General features: G+C 48.4%; 1 protein-coding gene across 10 annotated transcripts in view; it reads left to right on the top strand.

The window, feature by feature from the left end:
* Window positions 1-21,427, top strand: part of VPS53 (VPS53 subunit of GARP complex) — a 147,274-nt gene that overhangs the window by 85,456 nt on the left and 40,391 nt on the right. For 8 of the 10 annotated variants that reach the window (XR_014821526.1, XR_014821527.1, XM_021067533.2 and 5 more), the window contains 4 exons: window positions 8,081-8,323; window positions 12,080-12,227; window positions 19,410-19,492; window positions 20,420-20,498. Coding sequence is in view for 6 of the 10 variants with exons in the window: in XM_021067533.2 (XP_020923192.1) it covers window positions 8,081-8,323; window positions 12,080-12,227; window positions 19,410-19,492; window positions 20,420-20,498 (553 nt within the window). In the remaining 4 variants the exon portion in view is untranslated. Of the gene's footprint in view, window positions 1-7,309; window positions 7,425-8,080; window positions 8,324-12,079; window positions 14,196-14,775; window positions 15,171-19,409; window positions 19,493-20,419; window positions 20,499-21,427 lie in introns of those variants that run through there. The other 2 variants (XR_014821528.1, XR_014821529.1) reach the window with 2 other exon arrangements.

A 21,427-nucleotide genomic window follows, 5' to 3' on the forward strand; every position in this document is an offset into this window, starting at 1 on the left:
TTGAGCAACCCTCCTGTATGACCATTTTTGGACAAAGCCCCTTCTTATCAGTCCAAATTCTTTTTTAAAAAGGCTTAGAAGTATTGGGTCCAGGGTTTATAGTTGCATGTCTGCAATAACCATGTGCTTTCCCCAAACCTGTCCAGTCTGAAAAGTCATTTTTCTGAATTATCTGGTATAATTCTGGGATCTGCTCTTTTCACATGGCCTTGGTTCATATAAAGCAGGCTCGTTGTTCATGATACCTTGGGCAAAGAGCCAGCCCTGCCTGCCTTAGGGACTCTCCGTTTCTCCGTGAAAAATGAAGTGCCGGCCCCTCCTGCTGCCGTCTGGCCTCACCGGGATGTTTCCACAGCGCTGGGGAAGGAGCGGAAGCTTCTCGCGGGAGAACTGCGTAGGTTGTGCTGTTGTCGCTCCAGAATAAGCAGCACAAGCCTGAAGTAGAAAATAGTTGAAGAAATCCAATTTCCTCATCTGGTAAAGGAGAGCATCCGACGGAATAATGCCTAAAGCAGTGGGTTATTCACCCTTTTTGAGTCATAGATCCGTCTGAGAACCCGGTGAGAGCCACACACCCTTTTGCCAGAAAACCCCCACATAAACCCACACGCTGTTTTGAGTGCAGAAGCCCTTCCTCCCTCGCGTCGGGGAATCCTAGCCCTGGGGAGGAGCGCTGGTGGGGACTGGTGTTGTGCAAATTACCGCTCTTGTTGTAGCTCTGATTCAGAAAGCTGCCGTGGTGGGGGGGGGATCTTAGACCTTCCACCAGCTCCTCCCGGCTGCCCGGGACCCAGCAGGGGCAGTGGAGAGAGCAAGGGCCCGGGTGCCAGGCAGACCTGGACTGGAGTCCGAGCTCTGCCCTCCCTGGCCGGTGCCCTCGAGCTCGCTGCTTAACCTTCCGAGTTGGCTCTGTCCCCTCTGCAGCCCAGTGAATGATGCCCCCCTCACGGGATTAGCGATGAGGCTGAAATGAGATGACACGTTGGCACTTGGCACAAGTCAAGAGTGCTGGGGAACCGTGCCTGCCCGGCCCTGCCCTTCCTGGGATCTTGTTCTGGACTCTCAGCCAGTTGGGGGCCTGATGGGTGCTGCCAGCTCTGTGTCAGCCTGGCCTGGGGTCCTCCCTCTCATCTGGCCCTGCCTCCCCCTTGCCCCAGCCCCCAGCCCAGCAGCTGCAGGAGGACAGGGGTGTCCTGAAGCCACCCTCTCGCCGGTGGGGCCCAGCCGCCCTCCTGTGCTTTGTGCCGTTTTCTCCGTGTTCAGCCCAAGGAGGAAGCGGTGGGGTCTGCTCTCCTCTGGGGATGTGGCCGTGTGCCTTGGCTGACTCTTGCAGAAGGGAGCTCTCTCCATAGGCACTGTCTTCACTCCATTCAGTGGCTTTCTCAGTCTGAGAACTTAGTGACTCCTTTTCTGCCTCTTCTCCTGAGTCCCTATAATAAGTAGCTTTTGTGGAAACAGGGCCCTCCACCCTTCTAGCTGCTTCAAGCCTAGAGTCTCTCTGTAAACTCATGTTGCTTATTGTTTATCTTTAGTTAATTTCAAACTTTCAGAAGAGTTACAAAAATTGTACAGCAAGCTCCTGCATATCCTTCACCCAGATTCCTGTTACCAGCTGTATCTCCCACCACACACACACACACACACACACACACTCACACTCACACACACTCACACACACTTGTGTATTTCTGCACATACATATTTTTTCCTGAGAGATTCGAATTCTCAGATTGCAGACAAGACACCCCACTTCTCCTTAATAACGTTTCAGTGTCTGTTTCCTATAAATAAGGGCACAACCTGCACAGCCAGAATACAGCCATCAGGTTCAGGAAGCTGGCAGTGATGCAGCACTTCCATGAAACCCACAGACCCCATTCTCTTTCCCCAGTTGTCCTGATCCTGTTTTCTCTAGATCCCAAATCAATTATAGGATCACAGATTACATTTATTTGTTATGTCTCTCTGGTTCAACCAAGAGAAGTAACATATTTCTTTCTTCGTCGTCGTCGTCTTCATCATCTTCGTCTTCTCCTCCTCCTCCTCACCCGCAGCATATGGAGGTTCCCAGGCTAGGGGTCAAATCGGAGCTACAGCTGCTGACCTGCACCACAGCCACAGCAACAACAATACCAGATCCGAGCCCTGTGTGCAACCTACACCACAGCTCACGTCAATGCTGGATCCTTAACCCACTGAGCAAGGCCAGGGATCAAACCCACAACCTCATGGTTCCTAGTTGGATTCATTTCCACTGCACCACGACGGAAACTCCCGAAATAACGTATTTCTTTCTCTTTCATGACGTTGAAATTGTTTGAGGAGTGCAGGCCAGTTACTTTGGGGAAGGTCCCTCTGTCTGGGCCTGACATGTTGGCTCATGCTGAATGCTTCATCTGAAGTGGTGCTCTGTTCCTCTCGTATCAGGAGACACACACAGGGTCCCTGTGTCCCACAACTTGTTACTACTGGGCTGAGATTGGATCGGCCAGGTTTCTCTACTTACTAACAAGTAATGAGTAGGTGTTCATTATTTAACTTTGAAACTGTGTAAATAACCTTTTTTCTCATCTTTCACGTATTTATTTCACCATCCACTGATGACATTTGTCTCAATCATTATTACTAAGATAGTTGCCAAATAATTATTTTTCTCATTCCAACATTTCTTCTACGTTTATTCTAAGGAACAGCTTTCTCCTCCCGATTTATCTGCATCAGCATGAACTGGGGGATTCCTGTTTTATTCAGTGGGTTATAGACTTTAGTGTCCTTTTTTTTTTTTTTTTTTTTTTTTTTTTAAACTCTACATTGGAATAAATTTAGACCTACAGAAATTTTTCAGAAATAGTGTAGATTTCCCATATTCCCTGGCCCAGGGTCCCCTCGAGGTCACCTCTCACATAAGCATAGGACGGGTCTCAACGTCATCTAGTTAACGTTGGTACAGTACCATTCACTCAACTCTAGACCTTACTCGGATTTTGCCACTGTTCCACTAATGTCCTTTTTCTCTTCCAAGGTCCATCATTGTTTGTTTTAATGCTCAAATGGTCCCTGATCTGGCCCCTTCCAGCCAGTTTTCCATTCTTTTTGTATGCCCCTGGCATTTTTAGAGGACTTTCTTTCTTGCACAACAAAATATACCAGGCTCATCTTGTACTTTCCTGCCCCAGCCCTGGAGTCATTCACTTTTCCAGGATCCCTTGTTCCTTTGGTGAGAAATGATATTTAGAAACTAAGTTCTGGGCATCAGGTATGTTTTTTACTGCTTGGGTGTCGTGCTTCTTGGTCCTCTGAGCTAAGGGAACTAAGAAATACATGTACACGTATGTATACGTATCTACTTTTATACCTATTTGTATATTAAAAACCTGTGAGTTTACGTCAGTACCTCGAGTTCTGACCTAACCCCACAGGGTTTATTTGAGCCTCCCCATTCCCATATCTGAACTACCTTCTGCAGCGGTGAGAAACTTGGTTCCCAGCCTCCTCCATGCGCTGTCTCATTTGCCCTGTTTACCTGAGTGGAACGCATCTCCCAGTGGCGCTCAAGCCAGAGCTTGGCTCCCCAGCCCCACCGGCTGCACGGAGGGAAGCGTGCACAATAGTTTGGGTGCCCTTGGATTAACGAGCCCTCTAGCTTCCTGGGGATCTTAAGCCACTTGGCCCATGCTCACCTCCTTGCCCGCTTTTTCTGACCACCGTCTTCCTCTCCCAGAGCCATCACTGCTTTCCTTTCCGATTAGAATACCATTTCCATGAATGCCAGCCGCAGGCCCGCCAGAAGAAACAGCCTGGGTCGTCCAGACATCAGCTTGGTCTGCAGTGTGGTTTTTCTTCTCTTTGTGTTTTAATCTTTCCCTCTGCTGCCTGTGCTCTGCAGGAGTCTTTATTCCTGGGTCTTTCTCTCTGTCTGTGGAACTCCCAGCAGTATTTCCCAAGGGCCCCCAAATGTTTCTGCAGGGACGAGGGTAGAGACACATCCGCATCTCTGACATGTCTCTTTAAGCTGGAGAGAAAGTGAATCCCAGCGATGATCAATGCATCTGTGTGGCTGTGTGGCCGTGTAGATTCTGAGATCAAAGCTTAGAGCCTGGCTTTGGAGTCAGACAGTCCCCAGGTCAAATTCCAGCTCCGATAAATTCTGTGATCTGAGGCAAGTCATACTATTTTTCTCAGCTTCAGTTTCTTCATTTATCAAATGGGATCCTGATGCCTCTACTCAGGGCTGGTGTGAGGATTAAGTGCGATTGTATTTACCCAGTACTGTGCCTGGTTTATAGCCCTAGTGCGAGAGACTGACCAGAAAAAAATGGTGAAGCACAGCGTGGCGGGATAAAAGTATGAATGGTTTGCCGTGGGAATGCAGAGGGGTGTATCCAGCACTTGCAGGCCTGTGTCCTCTCCCTCGGCCAGCCCCTCGCGTCTCCCACCCTCTCGCCCTCACACTGTCTTCTGTACTCACTTCTGACTCTACCTGCATCTGCTGTGAAATTTTCTCTCTAATCTCCTCTGTTACCGCCCTTGCCACAAACAAATTATTCATATTGTCTGTATGGCCACCTTAGCGTTTTATTCCCACCTTGAGCTGTAAAGCTCACAAGCCTGAAGGTCCCAGCCCCCCTAATTACAGGAGCCCTTCCGTTCAGCAGACCAGCCTGCCCCACGTCCCCGTCTCCTGTGGTCCGTCCTGTGAGATCTTGCCAAAACTCAGGATGGTATTTGGCGCCTAGAAGAAACAATAGCTTTTTCGGTGGACTTCATTGTCGTCTTATACTTAGAGCCCACAGAGCCTTGCACATACTGAGTGCTCCATTCAGACGGGATTGGATTGGAGCCTCTCTGCAAACTCACGAACTTCGCCCATTCCCATCTGAGTAACTCTCCTCTTCTATCCATTGAAACCATTTGACTACTAATTTTCTAATGTCTCGTATGGCATAGAAGCCTGCTGCTGAAGAGAGGACGCTGGAAGGGTGGGCTGGGTTACGCTGATTGCTTTATTTCTCATCCACACCAAAGAACAATGTCGAAAGTCACCCAGTAGACATTTTGCAAAATCTGAAAGAGCTTTAGAGGTTTTTTTTTTTTAAAGTAGACATTTTCTCTGTGTTCTGTGATCATAACTTACAGCCTTACTCATCACGTTGGCTCGGAAATCGCAGACAGGTGAGGAAGTATCCTGACTTGAGTGTCTAGGGGAATTAGATGAATGGGTAAAGAAAAAATGCTTCAGAGCTCTGGCTCCTGTTTTGGTTGGTCCTCTAAATCCAGAGATTAGAATCTGTCATAGGAAGACTCCACCTTCTGTTATGCCCTCTCCCCTCCCCCTCCCCAGTGCACCAGCCCCACCCTCTCCCACCTTCCTTTTCAGCCCTTAGGAACAAAATGTGATTGTTGATCCACTAAGTATGTATTAGATACCAACATAATTGAGAGACTAGCTTCATACAGAAGCATGAAGGGGGGCCAAGGGGGGGCAAAAGTAGCACAGACATTATTTATCCGTACTCTCAGACTCTTAGAATAACACACATGACACAGGCAAGAGTCTACCACTATAGAGCAACAGCCTTCACCATTCGTACCCACTCCAGCTTCTAGGACGTGATTGGCTACAGTGTTGTCTCAGAAAGGCTTCTGAAATTAGCCAGATCCGCGAAAAGGACAGCTGCCAGTGAGGAGCACTGCCTGCCGCGGGCCCAGGATGGGAGACGGTCAGCACGTTTCCTGACCCTTTGACGTCCTTACACTGCATAGGAAGGTGTTCAGACAAACGAGCACGAGTGTGGTAGGAGGACAGAAGTTGAAGGTGAGGTAGAGGATGGGCGTGAGGGGGAGCTGAGCCGGAAGCGAGAGTGGAGAGGTGGGGGGTGGCGGCAGGGGGGCTGGGAGACGCACAGACGGAGATGGAGCCGAGGGGCAGCTGTGGGGTCTGCCTGGGGCTGGGCTTGGGGGACTGCGGAGAAGTGGGAGATTAAAGGAAGGGGAGGCAAGAAGAGGGTGTGAGTTACCCTCTGAAACTTTCCGAGGTCAGCTACCAGGTTGCTTCTCTGCTTGCTGATGGCAGCACCATCACAATGAACTGGCCTATGGCCTAGGCCTGAAGTTTTTTGAGGCCAGAATGGCTAGAGCTGAATGTCTAAAACTTTTTAGTAACAAAAGCTCTTGAGTAAAACGTCAGTTTTCCTTATTCCTGCTAATTGATACTCTGCGTGGTTCTTGTCTGTTTCTTCCTGGCTGTTATATAAATACGTTTTAAAAGCACAGCTGGATTCTGACAGCCTTAGACAGCAAGCTGAAAAGATGCACAATATCAAGAGGGGTGGGGATACCCCCCCCCCATTTTTCATACAGCACAACTCTGCAGGGACCAATTAATACAGCCCTGCCGGATTGTAACTAGTGATGACTTAGTGTGAGGAGGCAGATTCGGCGATGTTTGAATGGGAAATGGGAGAAAATTGCAAACATCATCCCCACCGTGACCTCGGGCAAGCCTGGAGCTGCTTGGACCTCTCTCCTCCCAAGATTTCTTACACCTTTGATTCTGGAAGTTGTAAGAAGAAGCTGCATTAGAGGAAAAAGAAAGCATTAGAATATTCCTTTACAGTTTCTCTTTGTTTAGGTATCTGTCTGCTGGGTACATTTGGGTTAGTGGTAGTTAAATGTTTGCTGATACCATAGCCTTTCTGTGTTTGAGGAGGTAGTAGAGGAGAGTGGTTAAAAGCATGAGGTCGGGAGCCAGGCTGCTTCGTTTTTAATCCTGGCTCTCCCACTCCCCGGCTAAATGATTTTCTGCACGTCGATTAGCTTTTCTGCACGTCGATTTTGGAAAAGGAGGGTGGTGTCAGTACCTACTTTGTAAGGTTATTATGAAGATTCAGTGAAGTTCAATGAAAAGATGCTTGTAAAGAGCCGGCACAGTGCCTGCTACACTGTAAGTGTTCAGAAAATGATCCCTGTCATTAATTAGGGTTTTCATTTGTGGGAAGGGGAGATGGTGTGTGACACTAAATTGTGTGACAAACTTTCTAGGCCTTAATTTTTTCATCTCTTAGAGGGTCCAATAACCCCTGATCTTTCTCCCAGGGGCGTGGAGTCACATGTGGTCATGAAATGCCTTGAAAAGTATAAATCAGAAGTTCCCATCATGGCACACTGGAAACGAATCCGACTAGGAACCGTGAGGTTGCAGGTCTGATCCCTGGCCTTGCTCAGTGGGTTAAGGATCCGGCGTTGCCATGAGCTGTGGTGTAGGTCGAAGACACGGCTCGCATCTGGTGTTGCTGTGGCTGTGGTGTAGGCTGGTGGCTACAGCTCCAGGAGACCCCTAGCCTGGGAACCTCCATGTGCCGTGGGTGCGGCCCTAAAAAGACAAAAGACAAAAAAAAAAAAGAAAAGAAAAAGAAAGAAAAGTATAAAGGAGCGCACAAATGCCAGATTTTATTGCTGCCGTTATTGTAGGAGTGGTAGTGGTAGTTAATGAAGATATTGATAAAAATGGGTCCAACTTTCTTAATGTTTTTAATTTTTTATTTTTCTATTGAGATATAGTTGATGTACAGTATCGGGATGGTTTCAGGTATACAGCAAAGTGGTGTGTATATACACACACACAAACATACATACATACACACGCATGCATATAATATACACACCTACATATATACATGCATATGTATATATATTTCAGATTGTTTTTCATTACAGGTTATTACAAGACATGGAACACCGTTCCTGTGCTCTACAGTAAATCCTTGGTGCTTTTCTCTTTTATAGACAGTAGAGTGCCTCTCTTAACCCATACTCTTACTTTAGCCTCCCCATTCTTGCCCTTTGGTAACCGTGAGTTTGTTTTCAATACCTGGGGGTCTGTTCCATTTTGCAAATGGGTTCATTTGTACTCTTGTCTAGATTCCACGTCTAAGTGGAGTCGTGCAGTATCTGTCTTCGACCTTCTGAAATGGGTCTGATGTTAAAGGTAAAAGCAGGAGGGTGGTTCCCTCCCGCAGGCAAGCGCATCTGCTGTGTCTTGCTCGCAGTAAGCCGACACTTCATGTTTTCTTCCTCCTAGAAACCTTGGTGAACTGATAGATCGGTTCGTGGCCGATTTCAAGGCCCAGGGGCCCCCTAAGCCCAGCATGGATGAGGGGGGCGCCGTGCTCCCCAGCTGCGCCGACCTCTTCGTCTACTACAAGAAGTGCATGGTGCAGTGCTCGCAGCTCAGCACCGGGGAGCCCATGATCGCCCTGACCACCATTTTCCAGAAGTACCTCCAAGAATACGCCTGGAAAATCCTCTCTGGCAACCTGCCCAAGTGAGTCCTCTTCTTCCTGGGCTGTGGTACAGGAAGATTCTAAATATACCTAAATATGGAAATCTTTAGAGAAATCCACCCTGAGGTTGTTTACTGAACCGCTGAGAGTATCGGAGGAAAATACCCTTAGGAGCTCCCCAGGGCCTGGGCTTGTTTCCTCTCGGATGGGATTCCACACGGCAGATCAGGAAATGCCTGTGCCGGCTGCCAGCCCGTCCCATCCCACCGCAGTGGATGCAAGGGAGTCAGTCCCACTGTACATGTATTTGGTTTTCAGGGAGTCAGTGATAATAGGTACTTCCCCCCCCAGGGGGGGGGAAGGTGGGGTAGGGGAGAAATGGCTTTTGAACATCGAGGGCAGTTTCATTGGGGTCCCATCCAGTGCCCGCGTGCCCTGGGATGACACGCCGGGGAGAGGCACGAATCTGCTTTTCCCTCCGTCTGCTTTTCCCGCTGTCTGCACAGTCTCTGCTAGGGTGTGTGTGTCTTGCTGTCCTGGATAGAGGCTAATGTTTAAAGATGTGGGATTCTGGGGGCGGTGCTTGTGTAGCACAGCTCCTGATTAGAGTGACTTCACTGCATTATCCTGGGGCATTAAAATACTGTTCTTTTGCTTATTACTTGAAATAAATGGATCTTTGGAATAGAGTTTTAGAAGTAGTTTCTATTGTAATAAAATATGACCTAAGTAATGCTTCAGAATTCAGTAATTTTTACGATTAGGAATCCTTCTCCTAGCTAAATTCAGCAGTTCTGGAATTAGTTTCTGTCGTTGTCACTAAAATGTGTCATATATAGGAACTTTACATGATGGAGAGGAAAGAAAAATAAAATCCCTACACTCTGTAAGAGACTTGAAGTAACGAAAGTGTCACAAATGAGAAGTTTTTTGAATATGATAAACATTAGTTAAACATTGTTCATAACTTTCATCCTGATTTTCAAGATAATACTAGTTTAGAAAATACAGAAAAGCACAGAGATCACCACGCAGAGAAAACAAGTCTAACTTTTCAGTGCACATTTTTTTGTTCTTTCTTTAGTTCTGTAATGTGTGTGATTGTGTGCTTTTGTTTATTCGTTTTAACAGGATTGGGACGCTACTGCTTGTAGCTTTGTACCTGCTGCTTTCATTTAACATCGTGCTGTGAGCCTTTTCCCCTGTGTCTTAGTGTCACAGCAGGAAGCAAATGGTACTCAGCTGGGATTTTGTAACTAAAACCATTGTTCACAGAAATGGGGGGGGGGGGGGCAGGTGCAGGTGGAGGGAACCAACAGGATTCTGAATCTCCCCAACACTAGCGGGTAATTGTTACTACTTTAAAACTCACTGGAGAGCTGGGGCTGTGGACAAAGGGCTTCCCCCCAGAACCTATAGTCATAGGGGGCCACGGTCACTGCCAGGACCACACACTGAAGCAGAGGGAGCAGGAGGGCTAGTTATTCCTCAGACTTCTCTCTCCCCTACCAACCTCTCCTACTTCCTGCAGCATCTGCTGTTGGCTCCAACCAACAGGAGGCAGTGGGCCTGGGAGCCTGAGTGATAAGTCTGCAGAGCTTGGTCTCCAAAGAGATAGAGAAAGTGATAGGAAGAGAAAGAAGAGCAGAGAACAGTCAGCACAATAAAATAAAAATATTCATTATGATCCCAAGATGTCCCAACGTACAGACGAACCTCAGCTAACTTCTGAGATTCTTTTTTTTTTGTCTTTTTTGCGCCACCCTCTCAGCATATAGAGGTTTCTTGGCTAGGGGTCCATTCAGAGCTGTAGCCACCAGCCTACACCAGAGCCACGGCAACACCAGATCTGAGCCGCGTCTGTGACCTACACCACAGCTCATGGCAACACCGGATTCTTAACCCACTGAGCGAGGCCAGGGATCGAACCCATAACCTCATGCTTCCTAGTTGGATTTGTTTGCGCTGAGCCACGACAGGAACTCCACTTCTGAGATACTTATTGTTCGTTCTCTTAATTGACCATTTACACTGGATTCACTATTTGGGTATTTTTTTTTAATGTTTTATTTAGCATTTCTTTTAGAATTTGGCTTGCTGAAGTTTTATTTGGAATTTTAGAATGTGTTTTTGTAATACTCTTTTTTTTTTGACTGCCCTGCAGCATGTGGAGTTCCTGGGCCAAGAATCAGATCCAAGCCACAGTTGTGACCTACGCTGCAGCCTTGGCAACGCTGGATACTTTAACCCACTGCACCAGGCCGGGGATCAAACCTTCCTCCTGGTGCTGTAGATATGGCGCCAGTCCCATTGCCCCGCAGCAGAAACTGCCTGTTTTGGGTTTTTTCTTTTTTTTTCTTGTCTTTTTGCCTTTTCTAGGGCCACTCCCGCAGCATATGAAGGTTCCCAGGCTAGGGGTCGAATCGGAGCTGCTGCTGGTGGCCGACACCAGAGCTACAGCAATGTGGGATCCGAGCTGCGTCTGCAACCTACACCACAGCTCACAGCAACGCCGGATCCTTAACCCACTGAGCGAGGCCAGGGATCGAACCCGCAACCTCATGGTTCCTGGTCGGATTCATTAACCACTGTGCCGCAACGGGAACTTCTATTTTGGTATTTTAAATAACACTCAAAAGAGCATCCTCGAACTACTGGCTCATGTCATCTGAACATGCTTTAAGCTCCTGAGATATACGTCCAAGAAGGTTGTGCAATTTAACACTCCTAACCCACAGTGGAAGAGAGTGCCAGTGTCCTCTCCCTTATAAGTGCCAGATATTAAGATTTTTTTTCTCCCTAATCTTTGTTTACCAGGAAGACTGGGAAGTTTAAGAGGTTTTTCTGTGTTGTTTTGTTTTTAGGGAAATTTTTTTCTTTAATTTTTAAGGTAAGTGGCCTTGAATTCTGGTTCCTAAAAAATGGAATCTCACAGTTGAAATTTTATAACTGCATTTAAAAAACCTGCATGTCTATTTTGTGAATGTGATTAGATCAGTAGGAAGGGATGAGATGCTCTTTGGCTTCTTGAGGCAAAGCCGGCCTTTCTTTGGACAGGAACCACGTGTTAACATTCACTTGTGGAAACCACCCGCCCTGCCGCCACTGCCCCCAAGCACGAAGACAAATTCCCAGGCAGAGTTTTCTCAACTGTGAGAAACAGTTGGGGAGGCAGCCTTTGTGCTGCAGATGATCCTGAGTGAGCTGAACAGATCAGGAAATTCCCAGCCAAGCAGAGAGGCTGCTGGGCAGCCTGCTCTGTGGGCCCCAGAGCCATCACGGTTAATGCGACTGGTAACTGGCTCACAGTGAGGTCGCCTCGTGTGGAGTTCCTGTCGTGGTTCAGCAGAAGCGAATCTGACCAGTATCCATAAGGATGTGGGTTCGATCCCTGGCCTCGCTCAGTGGGTTTAGGATCCAGCGTTGCCGTGAGCTGTGGTGTAGGCCGCCAGCACAGCTCAGATCTGGCGTTGCTGTGGCTGTGGCGTAGGCCAGCAGCTACAGCTCCGATTCGACCCCTAGCCTGGGAACCTCCATGTGCCTCGGGGATGGCCCTTAAAAAACAAAAGACAAAAAAATAAAAAATAGAGATCGCCTCTTCCTATTCCTGATGGTCAGAGAATTTAAACAGATGATGGTCAAGGTAAGGTCACCAGGAAGGGGACTCATTGTGTGTGGGCTTTTTTGGGCCACCTCCAGCCTTTCCTTCCCCCTTTTCTTTGTCTCACGCTGTGCGGTTCCCCGGTCAGGAAGCAAATTAAGTCCCGGCCTGAGTAGTTCCTGTTCCTTTTCCTCAGAACCACAAGCAGCAGCGGCGGGCTGACCATCAGCAGCCTCCTCAAGGAGAAGGAGGGCTCGGAAGTGGCCAAGTTCACGCTCGAGGAGCTCTGCCTTATCTGCAGCATCCTGAGCACCGCCGAGTACTGCCTGGCCACCACCCAGCAGGTGAGCCGCCGGCCGCCCTCGCCACCGCCTCCTTTTCCCCGAACTGTCTTCCGGGCTGCGTCGCCCTGTGGGGACGAATCTGGGCCCTCATGAGGCCACATCCCACCTCTGGCAGAGCAGCGGGCCTCCCACAGGGAAAGCCTGGTGTCGGGCAGTCCTCTCACAGAAGGAGGCCGGTGAGAAAGCAAGACTGGCCTCCTCCCCGGGGCTGTGTTGTCAAGGGCGAGACACGTGGCCTCTTGAAAATGGGTCAGTAGCACCCTCTCCCGCCTGAGAGAAGCAGTAACACATAGGGTGGGACTCGGCCTCAGCCTTGGGGGCGATGAGTCCCAACCAGTGATTCCATTCTCAGTTGTGTTACCAGGCTCAGTGAAGATCCTTTGGGCTTTACTGTGTCTCTTGAAATTTACACAGCGTTCTCAGTCTGCCGGGACACACAACCATTGTTTGGCTGCTGACGTTCAGGAACTGGGAGGCAGGAAAGGGTGATTGCTCTGCTGGAGCTCCCATTAGCAGGAGGAAGACCCAGCAGAATTCTCCATTCTGCCTGAGCCACGGGATTCCTTTCCACATTCGGTCTGGAATGCATCTAAGGCCGAGAGAAAGACAATCCCTGGGGAAGGTTCTGTCCTTCCTCCTTTGGGGGTTTGTTATTTATACACGTCTGCATCGGAGGACGGCAGCCGTGGCTTACGGTTCAGACAGCACAGCCGAGAGCACCTGCGAGCCAGAGCAGGTATACAGGAGGCCAAAGAAGAAGGGGTCCCCCTAAAATCTCACAGGCGAGGTTTCACCACCCAGAGGCAGGGGCAGTATGTGCTCTGCTTGGGGACATGGCCCCACGGAGTCACAGAGGGAGTGGCTTGTAAAGGTTTGGCCTTGGAGCCGAGATAGCAAGCCATTTGGTTCCAGTGCTTCCAGGGCGGGAGGTCTGCGAGGACCTCAAAGGCAGGGGTTCCAGGAGGCCTCGATGCAGAAACAGTGCTTCACTTTTGTGCATGCGCAGAAGGGGAAAAACACACACAAATAGAGTATTTTAAAAGTAAAATAGCCATGCCCCCCCCCCAAAAAAAACCCTATAAAATGAATGACTTAATTTCATCACCCTCAAATAATTATATTAGCAATTTGGAGCTTTTTCTTTTCTTTATTTTTTAGGGTAGCACGCACAGTATATGGAAGTTCCCAGGCTAGGGTTCAAATTGGAGCTTTAGTTGCCAGTTTACGCCTCAGCAACAGCAACACAGGATCTGAGCCATGTCTGTGACCTACACCACCACTCACGGCAACACTGGATCCTTAACCCACTGAGTGAGGCTAGGGATTGAACCCGTATCCTCGTGGATCTGAGTCGGGTTCATTATTGCCAAGCCACAACGGGAACTCCCTGGAGCATTTTCTTTCAGTTTTTTTTCATGAACATGGTTTCATATGCTATAAACTTAATTCACATTCATATATTTTTGTTGCTTTTCTATTTTACTGCCGCTTGTATGGCAATGGAAGTTCCCAGCCTAGGGGTCGAATCAGGGCTGCAGCTGAGGCCTACACCACAGCCAAGGCAACACCAGATCCGAGCCGTTTCTGTGACCTTTCCTGCAGCTTGCTGCAACACTGAATCCTTAATCCACAGACTGAGGCCATGGACCGAACTTGTATCTTTACAGAAACAACTTTGGGCCCTTAACCCACTGAGCCAGGATGGGAACTCCTCTTTTCATTGTTACTGCTTTTGTGGTTTTTGTTGTTGTTTGTCTTATGGCCACACCTGCAGCATATCGAAGTTCCTGGGTCAGGGATCTAACCCATGCCTCCACAGCAACCTGAGTCACTGCAGTTGGATTCTTAACCTGCTGAGCCACAGCAAGAGCTCCTTTTTTCTTTTCTCTCTCTCTCTCTCTCTTTTTTTTTTTTTTTTTTTTTTTTTTGCCTTTTAGGGCCACACCTGCAGCACATGGAGGTTCCCAGGCTAAGGGTCTAATTGGATCTACAGCTTCCAGCCTATGCCACAGCCACGGCAGCGAGGGATCCAAGCCAAGTGTGCAACCTACACTACAGCTCATGGCAACGCTGGATCCTTAACCCACTGAGCAAGGTCAGGGATCGACCCTGCAACCTCATGGATCGTAGCTGGATTCGTTTCCTCTGCGCCACGACGGGATCTCCCTTTTTCTTATTTTTAACATCACAATATTAGCATTTCTCCTATTGCTATCATGTCTTTCTTGCCATCCTTGTTACGCTTATATAATAAACCATAGAGTGATCAACTGTACAGATCGGTTTACATTATCCCTGATAGTTGTCTATGCTATTTCAAGGTTTTGCTTTTATGAGTAATCTTATTGAGAACATCTAATGTATTTTGCATTATTTTTCTAGAGCAGATTCTTAGAAGTTGTAGAAGTATTAGTTGATCAAAGACCATTTTGATGCGTCATGATAGATGTGGCCAGTTTTTTTGGGGTTTTTTTTGTCTTTTTTTTTTTTTTTTTTGTCTTTTTTTGCCATTTCTTGAGCTGCTCCCTCGGCATATGAAGGTTCCCAGGCTAGGGGTCGAATCGAAGCTATAGCCACCGGCCTACGCCAGAGCCACAGCAACGCGGGATCTGAGCCGCGTCTGCAACCTACACCACAGCTCATGGCAACACCGGATCGTTAACCCACTGAGCAAGGGCAGGGACCAAACCCTCAACCTCATGGTTCCTAGTCGGATTCATTAACCACTGCGCCACGACGGGAACTCCAGTTTTTTGTTATTTAGTGAACATTATTTTTACTGATTATAAAAGTAACTACATTCTTGGCACATATATTGTGATCTCTCAATACCATTTTCCACTGAAAGGAACCAAAGATTCCCAGAGAAATGACTAATTCCAGGTCTGGGGAAAAAGGTACAAGATGAACCTGGAATGTCATGTCTTACAAAAAACAAGAAAACATCAAAGACTATGAGAGTCGCTTCAGAAGGACTCAGGAGCTGTAGCGGACTTTATTATACCAAAAGACATGTCCAAGTCATAACCCCCAGGGCCTTAAACATGACCTTATTTGGAAATAGGGTCTTTGAAGATGTAATTAAGTGCAGATCTCAAATGAGAGCATCTTTGCTTAGGGTGAGCCCTAAATCCAATGACCAACGTCCTTAAAAGGACAGGGAGCTTTTTTTTTTAATTTTTTTTATTCTATATGCAATTTTTTTTCTTTTCCTACTGTACAGCAAGGGGATCAAATTATCCTTACATGTATACATTACAATTACATTTTTTTCCCACCCTTTGTTCTGTTGCAACATGAGTATCTAGACAAAGTTCTCAGTGCTACTCAGCAGGATCTCCTTGTAAATCTATTCTAAGTTGTGTCTGATAAGCCCAAGCTCCCGATCCCTCCCACTCCCTCCCCCTCCCATCAGACAGCCACAAGTCTCTTCTCCAAGTCCATGATTTTCTTTTCTGAGGAGATGTTCATTTGTGCTGGATATTAGATTCCAGTTATAAGCGGTATCATATGGTATTTGTCTTTGTCTTTCTGGCTCATTTCACTCAGAATGAGATTCTCTAGTTCCATCCATGTTGCTGCAAATGGCATTATGTCATTCCTTTTTATGGCTGAGTAGTATTCCATTGTGTATATATACCACATCTTCCTAATCCAATCATCTGTCGATGGACATTTGGGTTGTTTCCATGTCCTGGCTATTGTGAATAGTGCTGCAGTGAACATGCGGGTGCGTGGGACAGGGAGCTTTAATACCCAGAGATACAGGAGGATGGCCACGTGAAGGTGGAGATGGAGCCTGGAGTGGTGCATCGATAAGCCAAGGAACACCAAGAAGCACCAGCACCCGCCAGAAGCTAGAAGACAGACATAGGAGAGTTCTCCCTGAGAGCCCCCTGAAGGAACCAACCCTGCCAGCCCCCTGACTTTGGACTTGTGGCCTCCAGAACTGTGAGAGAGTACGCCTGTTTTAAGCCACCCAGCCTGTAGTCATTTGCTACAGCAGCCCCAGGAAAGAGGTCACAGGAGCCAACCTGAATGAACTCTACTGGTCAAAGATGAGATAGAAATAGCAGAGAGATACTAGCTACAGTGGATTGGAAGCATCAAAAATATTTAAATCCATTTGGTTATCGTGAAATTTTAAGATTCACTTATTGCCTTGGAAGATACTAAGAAAGCACAGGTGTGACTTGGATACTGGAACATAAGGGAAAGTTCTTATCCTGCCTTTCCTGTCTGACTCGTACTCGGGATAACCAGATCACTGACAGTGGAAGGTGTATCTTTATAGCAGATGTTCAGCCAATTAATGAAAAAGAAAAGATAGAATTTGAATATCATTTCTTTATATATACCTCTTAATGGGATAATAGATCTGGGCATTGACTTTCAGCGGCTGCTGACATTACACAAAGAGAGACAACCACAGAGTTCCCGCCGTGGCACAGTGAGTTAAGAATCTGACTGCAACGGCTTGGGTTGCAGCAGAGTTGTGGGTTCGATTCCCCAGCCCAGCACAGTTGGTTAAAGAATCTGGCATTGAAACAGTTGCTGTGTAGGTCCCAACTGAGGCTTGGATTCAATCCCTGGCCCGGGAACTCTATATGCCGCAAATGTGGCCATAAAGTAAATTTTAATTTTAATTTTAAAAAAAGATTTCCCATTGTGCCTCAGCGGGTTACAAACCTGACTAGTGTCCATGAGGATGTGGGTTTGATCCCTGGCCTCACTCAGTGGGTTAAGGATCCGGTGTTGCCATGAGCTATGGTATAGGTTGTGGATACAGCTCAGATCCTGCGTTGCTGTGGCTGTGGTGTAGGCCAGCAGCCGAAGCTCCTATTCGAATCCTGGGAACTTCCATCTGCCACAGGTGCAGCCCTAGAAACCAAAAAAAGAGAAAGCGCCAAACATTATGTATCTCCTGATGGAAGTACACGGCACCAGCAGGAAGGGGTTTTCTTAAAAAAAAAACAACCACCAAAACTAAAATATGATCAAGCTTCTACACCAAGCTTCTACATCTATCATTTCCAGGAAATACGAGGGACAAAGGAACATGCTAATTCGAACCTCGGGGATTCAGTCAGTAAGATCAAACTATGAGAGAATCTGCAGGGTCAATAACCTAGTTTCCTGAGGGAAAAATCTCAAGGGGTGAGGTCGTGTGTGCAAATAGAAATGCAGAGAGAAACCAGAGACTTAAGACTTCAAGCAACGAAGACCTAAAAAACAGTCCTCTTAAGAAACAAAGCCATTAATGTGTCAGTGTCGGCTCATGAAGGATACACTTTGACACTTTACCCCTGCGGAAGATGCACCATGCACCGCTTCTCCATTCGGGAGATTTTATGAAGCGCTTATTAGGCACCAGGCAGTGTTTGGTGCTACCTCACAGTGGTAAACAAAGCAGGCAGGTTTCTTACTGTCATGGACCTTAGAACCAAGAGAGGAGCCAGATGATAAAGAAGGCAAGCTGGAAACTCAGGTTTGTGAGAAGTGCCAGGGAGGAGCAGGTGTTGCGGTGCTAGTTAGGGAGTTGCCTGCTGAGGGCGGGTGCTCCCCGAGGGCCCCCCTAAGGAGGTGGTGTGGCAGCAGAGACCTGACCCGAGGCCAGCAAGGGAGGAGCCTGGAAGGGCTGGGAGGCAGGAGGGGTGAGCAGGGAGCGTGAAGGCCCTGAAGGGGCAAAGGCCGAGCTGTGCTCCAGAACCTTAAGAGGTTGGCGTAACTGAAGCCAAGCAGATGAGGGAGGAAGGCCGATGCAGCCGAGAGCTGGACCGGGCCCATGTCCTCGTGCTGAGGTTGGATGATTATTCTCAGTGTAACAGAAAGAGGCCGCTGAAGAGTTAAGCCGAAAAGCCCGGGAGTTCCCCTTGTGGCTCAGTTAATGAATCCCGACTAGGAACCATGAGGTTGTAGGTTCGATCCCTGGCCTTGTTCAGTGGGTTAAGGATCCAGCGTTGCCATGAGCTGAGGTGTAGGTCGCAGACATGGCTCAGATCCCAAATTTGCTGTGGCTGTGGTGTAGGCTGGCAGCTACAGTTCCAATTAGAGCCCTAGCCTAGGAACCTCCGCATGCCACAGGTGTGGCCCTAGAAAGATTTAAAAAAAAAAGCCAAAAAGCCCACACCCTGATTGGTTTCCTCCATCCCTGATAAATGCGCGTAGGTTGTTTGCAGGTTTTCACTAGCAGAAACACCAGAATGTGAGCGTTATGTGAAGAGGCTCTCAGCTGGTTTTGTTCACTGACTCGACACTGCCGCGGAGCCCGGCACAGAGCAGCCCCGGCTGAGTGCGTGGAGGCTGTGGGGAGCACCGCGCCTCTTTCTACCTTGTTCTCATTACTCACCGAAATGGCTTCCTCGATGCTGAAACGGCTGGCTGAAAGGCTGTGTATATTTCCATGTTTGCTTTTTAACTAAATTGCCTTCCCCCAAGGTTACATTCGTTTACCCACCCCTAAGAGACATTTTTAAATTTTAAGACAAAACATTCGTTATTCTTTGTGTCTGTGTAATACAGAGGTTTGGGGGTGCTGTAGGCGAAGCAGTCCCCAGGATGGGGAGACGCCGGCAGTTCCTGGTCAGTTGTATTTTCCTCCCTCCTGGCGGCTGGGAGTGTGGCCAGCGTTCCTCCCGCTTGGCTGTAGGCTTGGCTGTAGGCGGCTGAAGGCAGACTGTGTTTCTTTTGTTTTCCTTGGTATCCCCCGCACCTTGACGCGGTGGGTGGCCCATCCCGGCACTCTGGGGATGCTTCGCCTGATTTGACGGTCCCTTGCCACCACCGGAGGCTCCCATGTTGGTGGGTGAGCCTGCAGTTCACCAGGCCGGGAGTAGCCTAAAAAGGCAGGTCTTTCTAAAATTGAACCAATGAATCAAATTGTCCGTGTGTCATGAGGACCATGTACGGTGCGGGGCCAGAGGGCACGGGTTCTGGAGGAAGTTTGATTCCTGGCCCTGCCCCTCACTGTCCTGGCTAGGTCATACTGCTCCACTTTCTCATCTATAAAATGGGAATAATGATAGAATCTTCCTCGAAGGGCTGTGCGAATTAAATGAGTCCATGCATGAAAAGGGCCTGGAATTGTACCCGCATCAGCAAGCTCGGTGAGTGTTAAGTATTCTCATTACGGGTTCTTGCCGAGAGTCATGAAGCGTGATGTTCTCTCTTGTTTTCTGACAGCTCGAAGAAAAGCTCAAGGAGAAAGTCGACGTCAGTCTGATTGAACGAATCAACCTGAGTGGAGAAATGGACACATTTAGCACGTATGTACTTGTGCACGTCTGCTTGAGGCCCGCCCTGCCCTCACCGCTCGGTAGCAGGGCGTCTGAGGCTGTTGGCTTCGGTCACTGCAGAACCTGAGGAGGTTCTAGGGCCTTCAGGATCAAGATTCTTTTCTCCACTAGCCACTAAGGAGCCTGAGAAGTTGGTGCGGCTGCCCTTCAGTCCGCCTCCTCAGATGCAGTCATGTTTAGCTTTACACTAATTGTGGCCCCTTCTAGAACAACAAGAGAGAAGACATCCCCGCCTTGGCCTTCCCTGCAGGAAGGTCAGGTCCAGGGCCTCCTGTCAGCCCCTTTAAATCCACAGGGGGCCAGCCCCCACCTCTAGTGTTTTAGGGTCTGAGGTCTGGGCAGCCTGATTTTAGCCATGTTAACGGGGGGCTGTATTTAGGGTGAGAGGGTGTCTGTCCAAGGAGTTCAGACTGTAGAGCCTTCTCGAAGCAGTTGTTGCCCGGTGCTACCTGGCAGCACCTCGTGGTCCTTAAGTGAGATGGGGGTGGGCCCAGCTTCCGCTTTCATATCTACCATTTGAGGAAAAATTCAAATTTTCTTCTTCCATCATTGCTTCTCTTTGTCTCAACTTTTTTTTCTTCTTCCCAAGATCTGGTCCAGCAGGAACCTTTGGAGGGGGCAGTGAAGAGGGATTCTGGGGCGCAGTAGTTAGGAAAGATGAGCCATGGAATCTTGTGTCCTGCCCGAGTGGGGACATAGCCCGAGTGGGCCCAAGTCATACAGCAAGAAGGAGGGCGGAGCCAAAACACTCCTCCTTGTCATTCATTCCCTTTCGAAATGAAACTCACAGTTAACCTAACTTTTGCACCAGTGCCTGAAACATCTGGAAGGGGCTGTGTCGGCCGTTTGAAAAGTCACTTGGTGAGTTCTGACCATGATGATGCGTGTGATTTGCAGAGTCATCTCCAGCAGCATTCAGCTGCTGGTTCAGGATCTGGATGCTGCCTGCGACCCTGCCCTGACGGCCATGAGCAAGGTAAGGCTTTAGGAAGTGCTTCTTCCTAAATAGTTAAGAGCGACCCCGCTGCTTTCTCCTGGCCTCCCCTGTCGCTCCTTCGGGCTCTGCAGTGCTTCCTTAAAGCATCAGCTGGGAGGAGAGTGGTGGCCCACCAGGAGTTTGGGGTCTTGGACCTGATCACTTGCTTGTCCTTTGAGAATGAGTTGAGGAGAGCGTGTATTTTTGAAGTCTAAGCGCAAGGTTGTCTGATCGGCGTCTGAACGTGCCAGGAACCCCATGAGTGGCCTCCCCAGAATGGGCATTTTCGTTGTGTCTACAGCAGTCACTTCCAGCTCATCTTCATTCCTGCCTCCTGAGAGGTTTGTCTGACTTTTTCTGAGCTTTGGGGTCAGTGCAGGGTTATTTGATCAGGTTGTGGCTTTTCTGATAGCGTGGTGGCCTGTCATTCGGCCCTCAGTCCCCAGCCCCCTCCCCTAGCACTTGCCACATGTGGCCTCGTGTTGCTCTTTGGCTTTTATGTGCCTTTGTCTTTTCTTCCTCAAAGAATGTAAATTCCTTAAGTGCGTGGACCACATGCTCCCAAGCCTGTTGATTACGTTGGAAATAGGCATTTGATGTCTAAGCCAACTAACACGAAGCTGCCCACTCGTCGACCCTTCTAGCGCAGGGGTTGGCAGACTACAACTGGTGAGCCAGATCGGGCCCACTCCCGGGTAAAGTTTTATTGGATCACAGCCTTGCTCATTCGCTTACCTATGGCTGCTCTTGTGCTGTGTGGGCAGAATTAAGTCACTGTGGCTCAGACCAGATGGCTCTCAAAGCCTAAAATATTAGTCGTCTGGCCCTTGACGGAAAAAGTTTGCCACTGCCTATTCTGAAGTCATAGACTCTTGTAGCATTCTTACACATTCTGGAGAACGAACGTCCTCTGGGGCTTTCTGGCCGGT

This window comes from Sus scrofa, chromosome 12 (assembly GCF_054392235.1).
Source record: "Sus scrofa isolate SSC_HxYL_T2T_F1_AM1 chromosome 12, Sscrofa_HxYL_maternal_Yorkshire_Landrace_v2.0, whole genome shotgun sequence".
Classification (NCBI taxonomy): Eukaryota; Metazoa; Chordata; class Mammalia; order Artiodactyla; family Suidae; genus Sus; species Sus scrofa.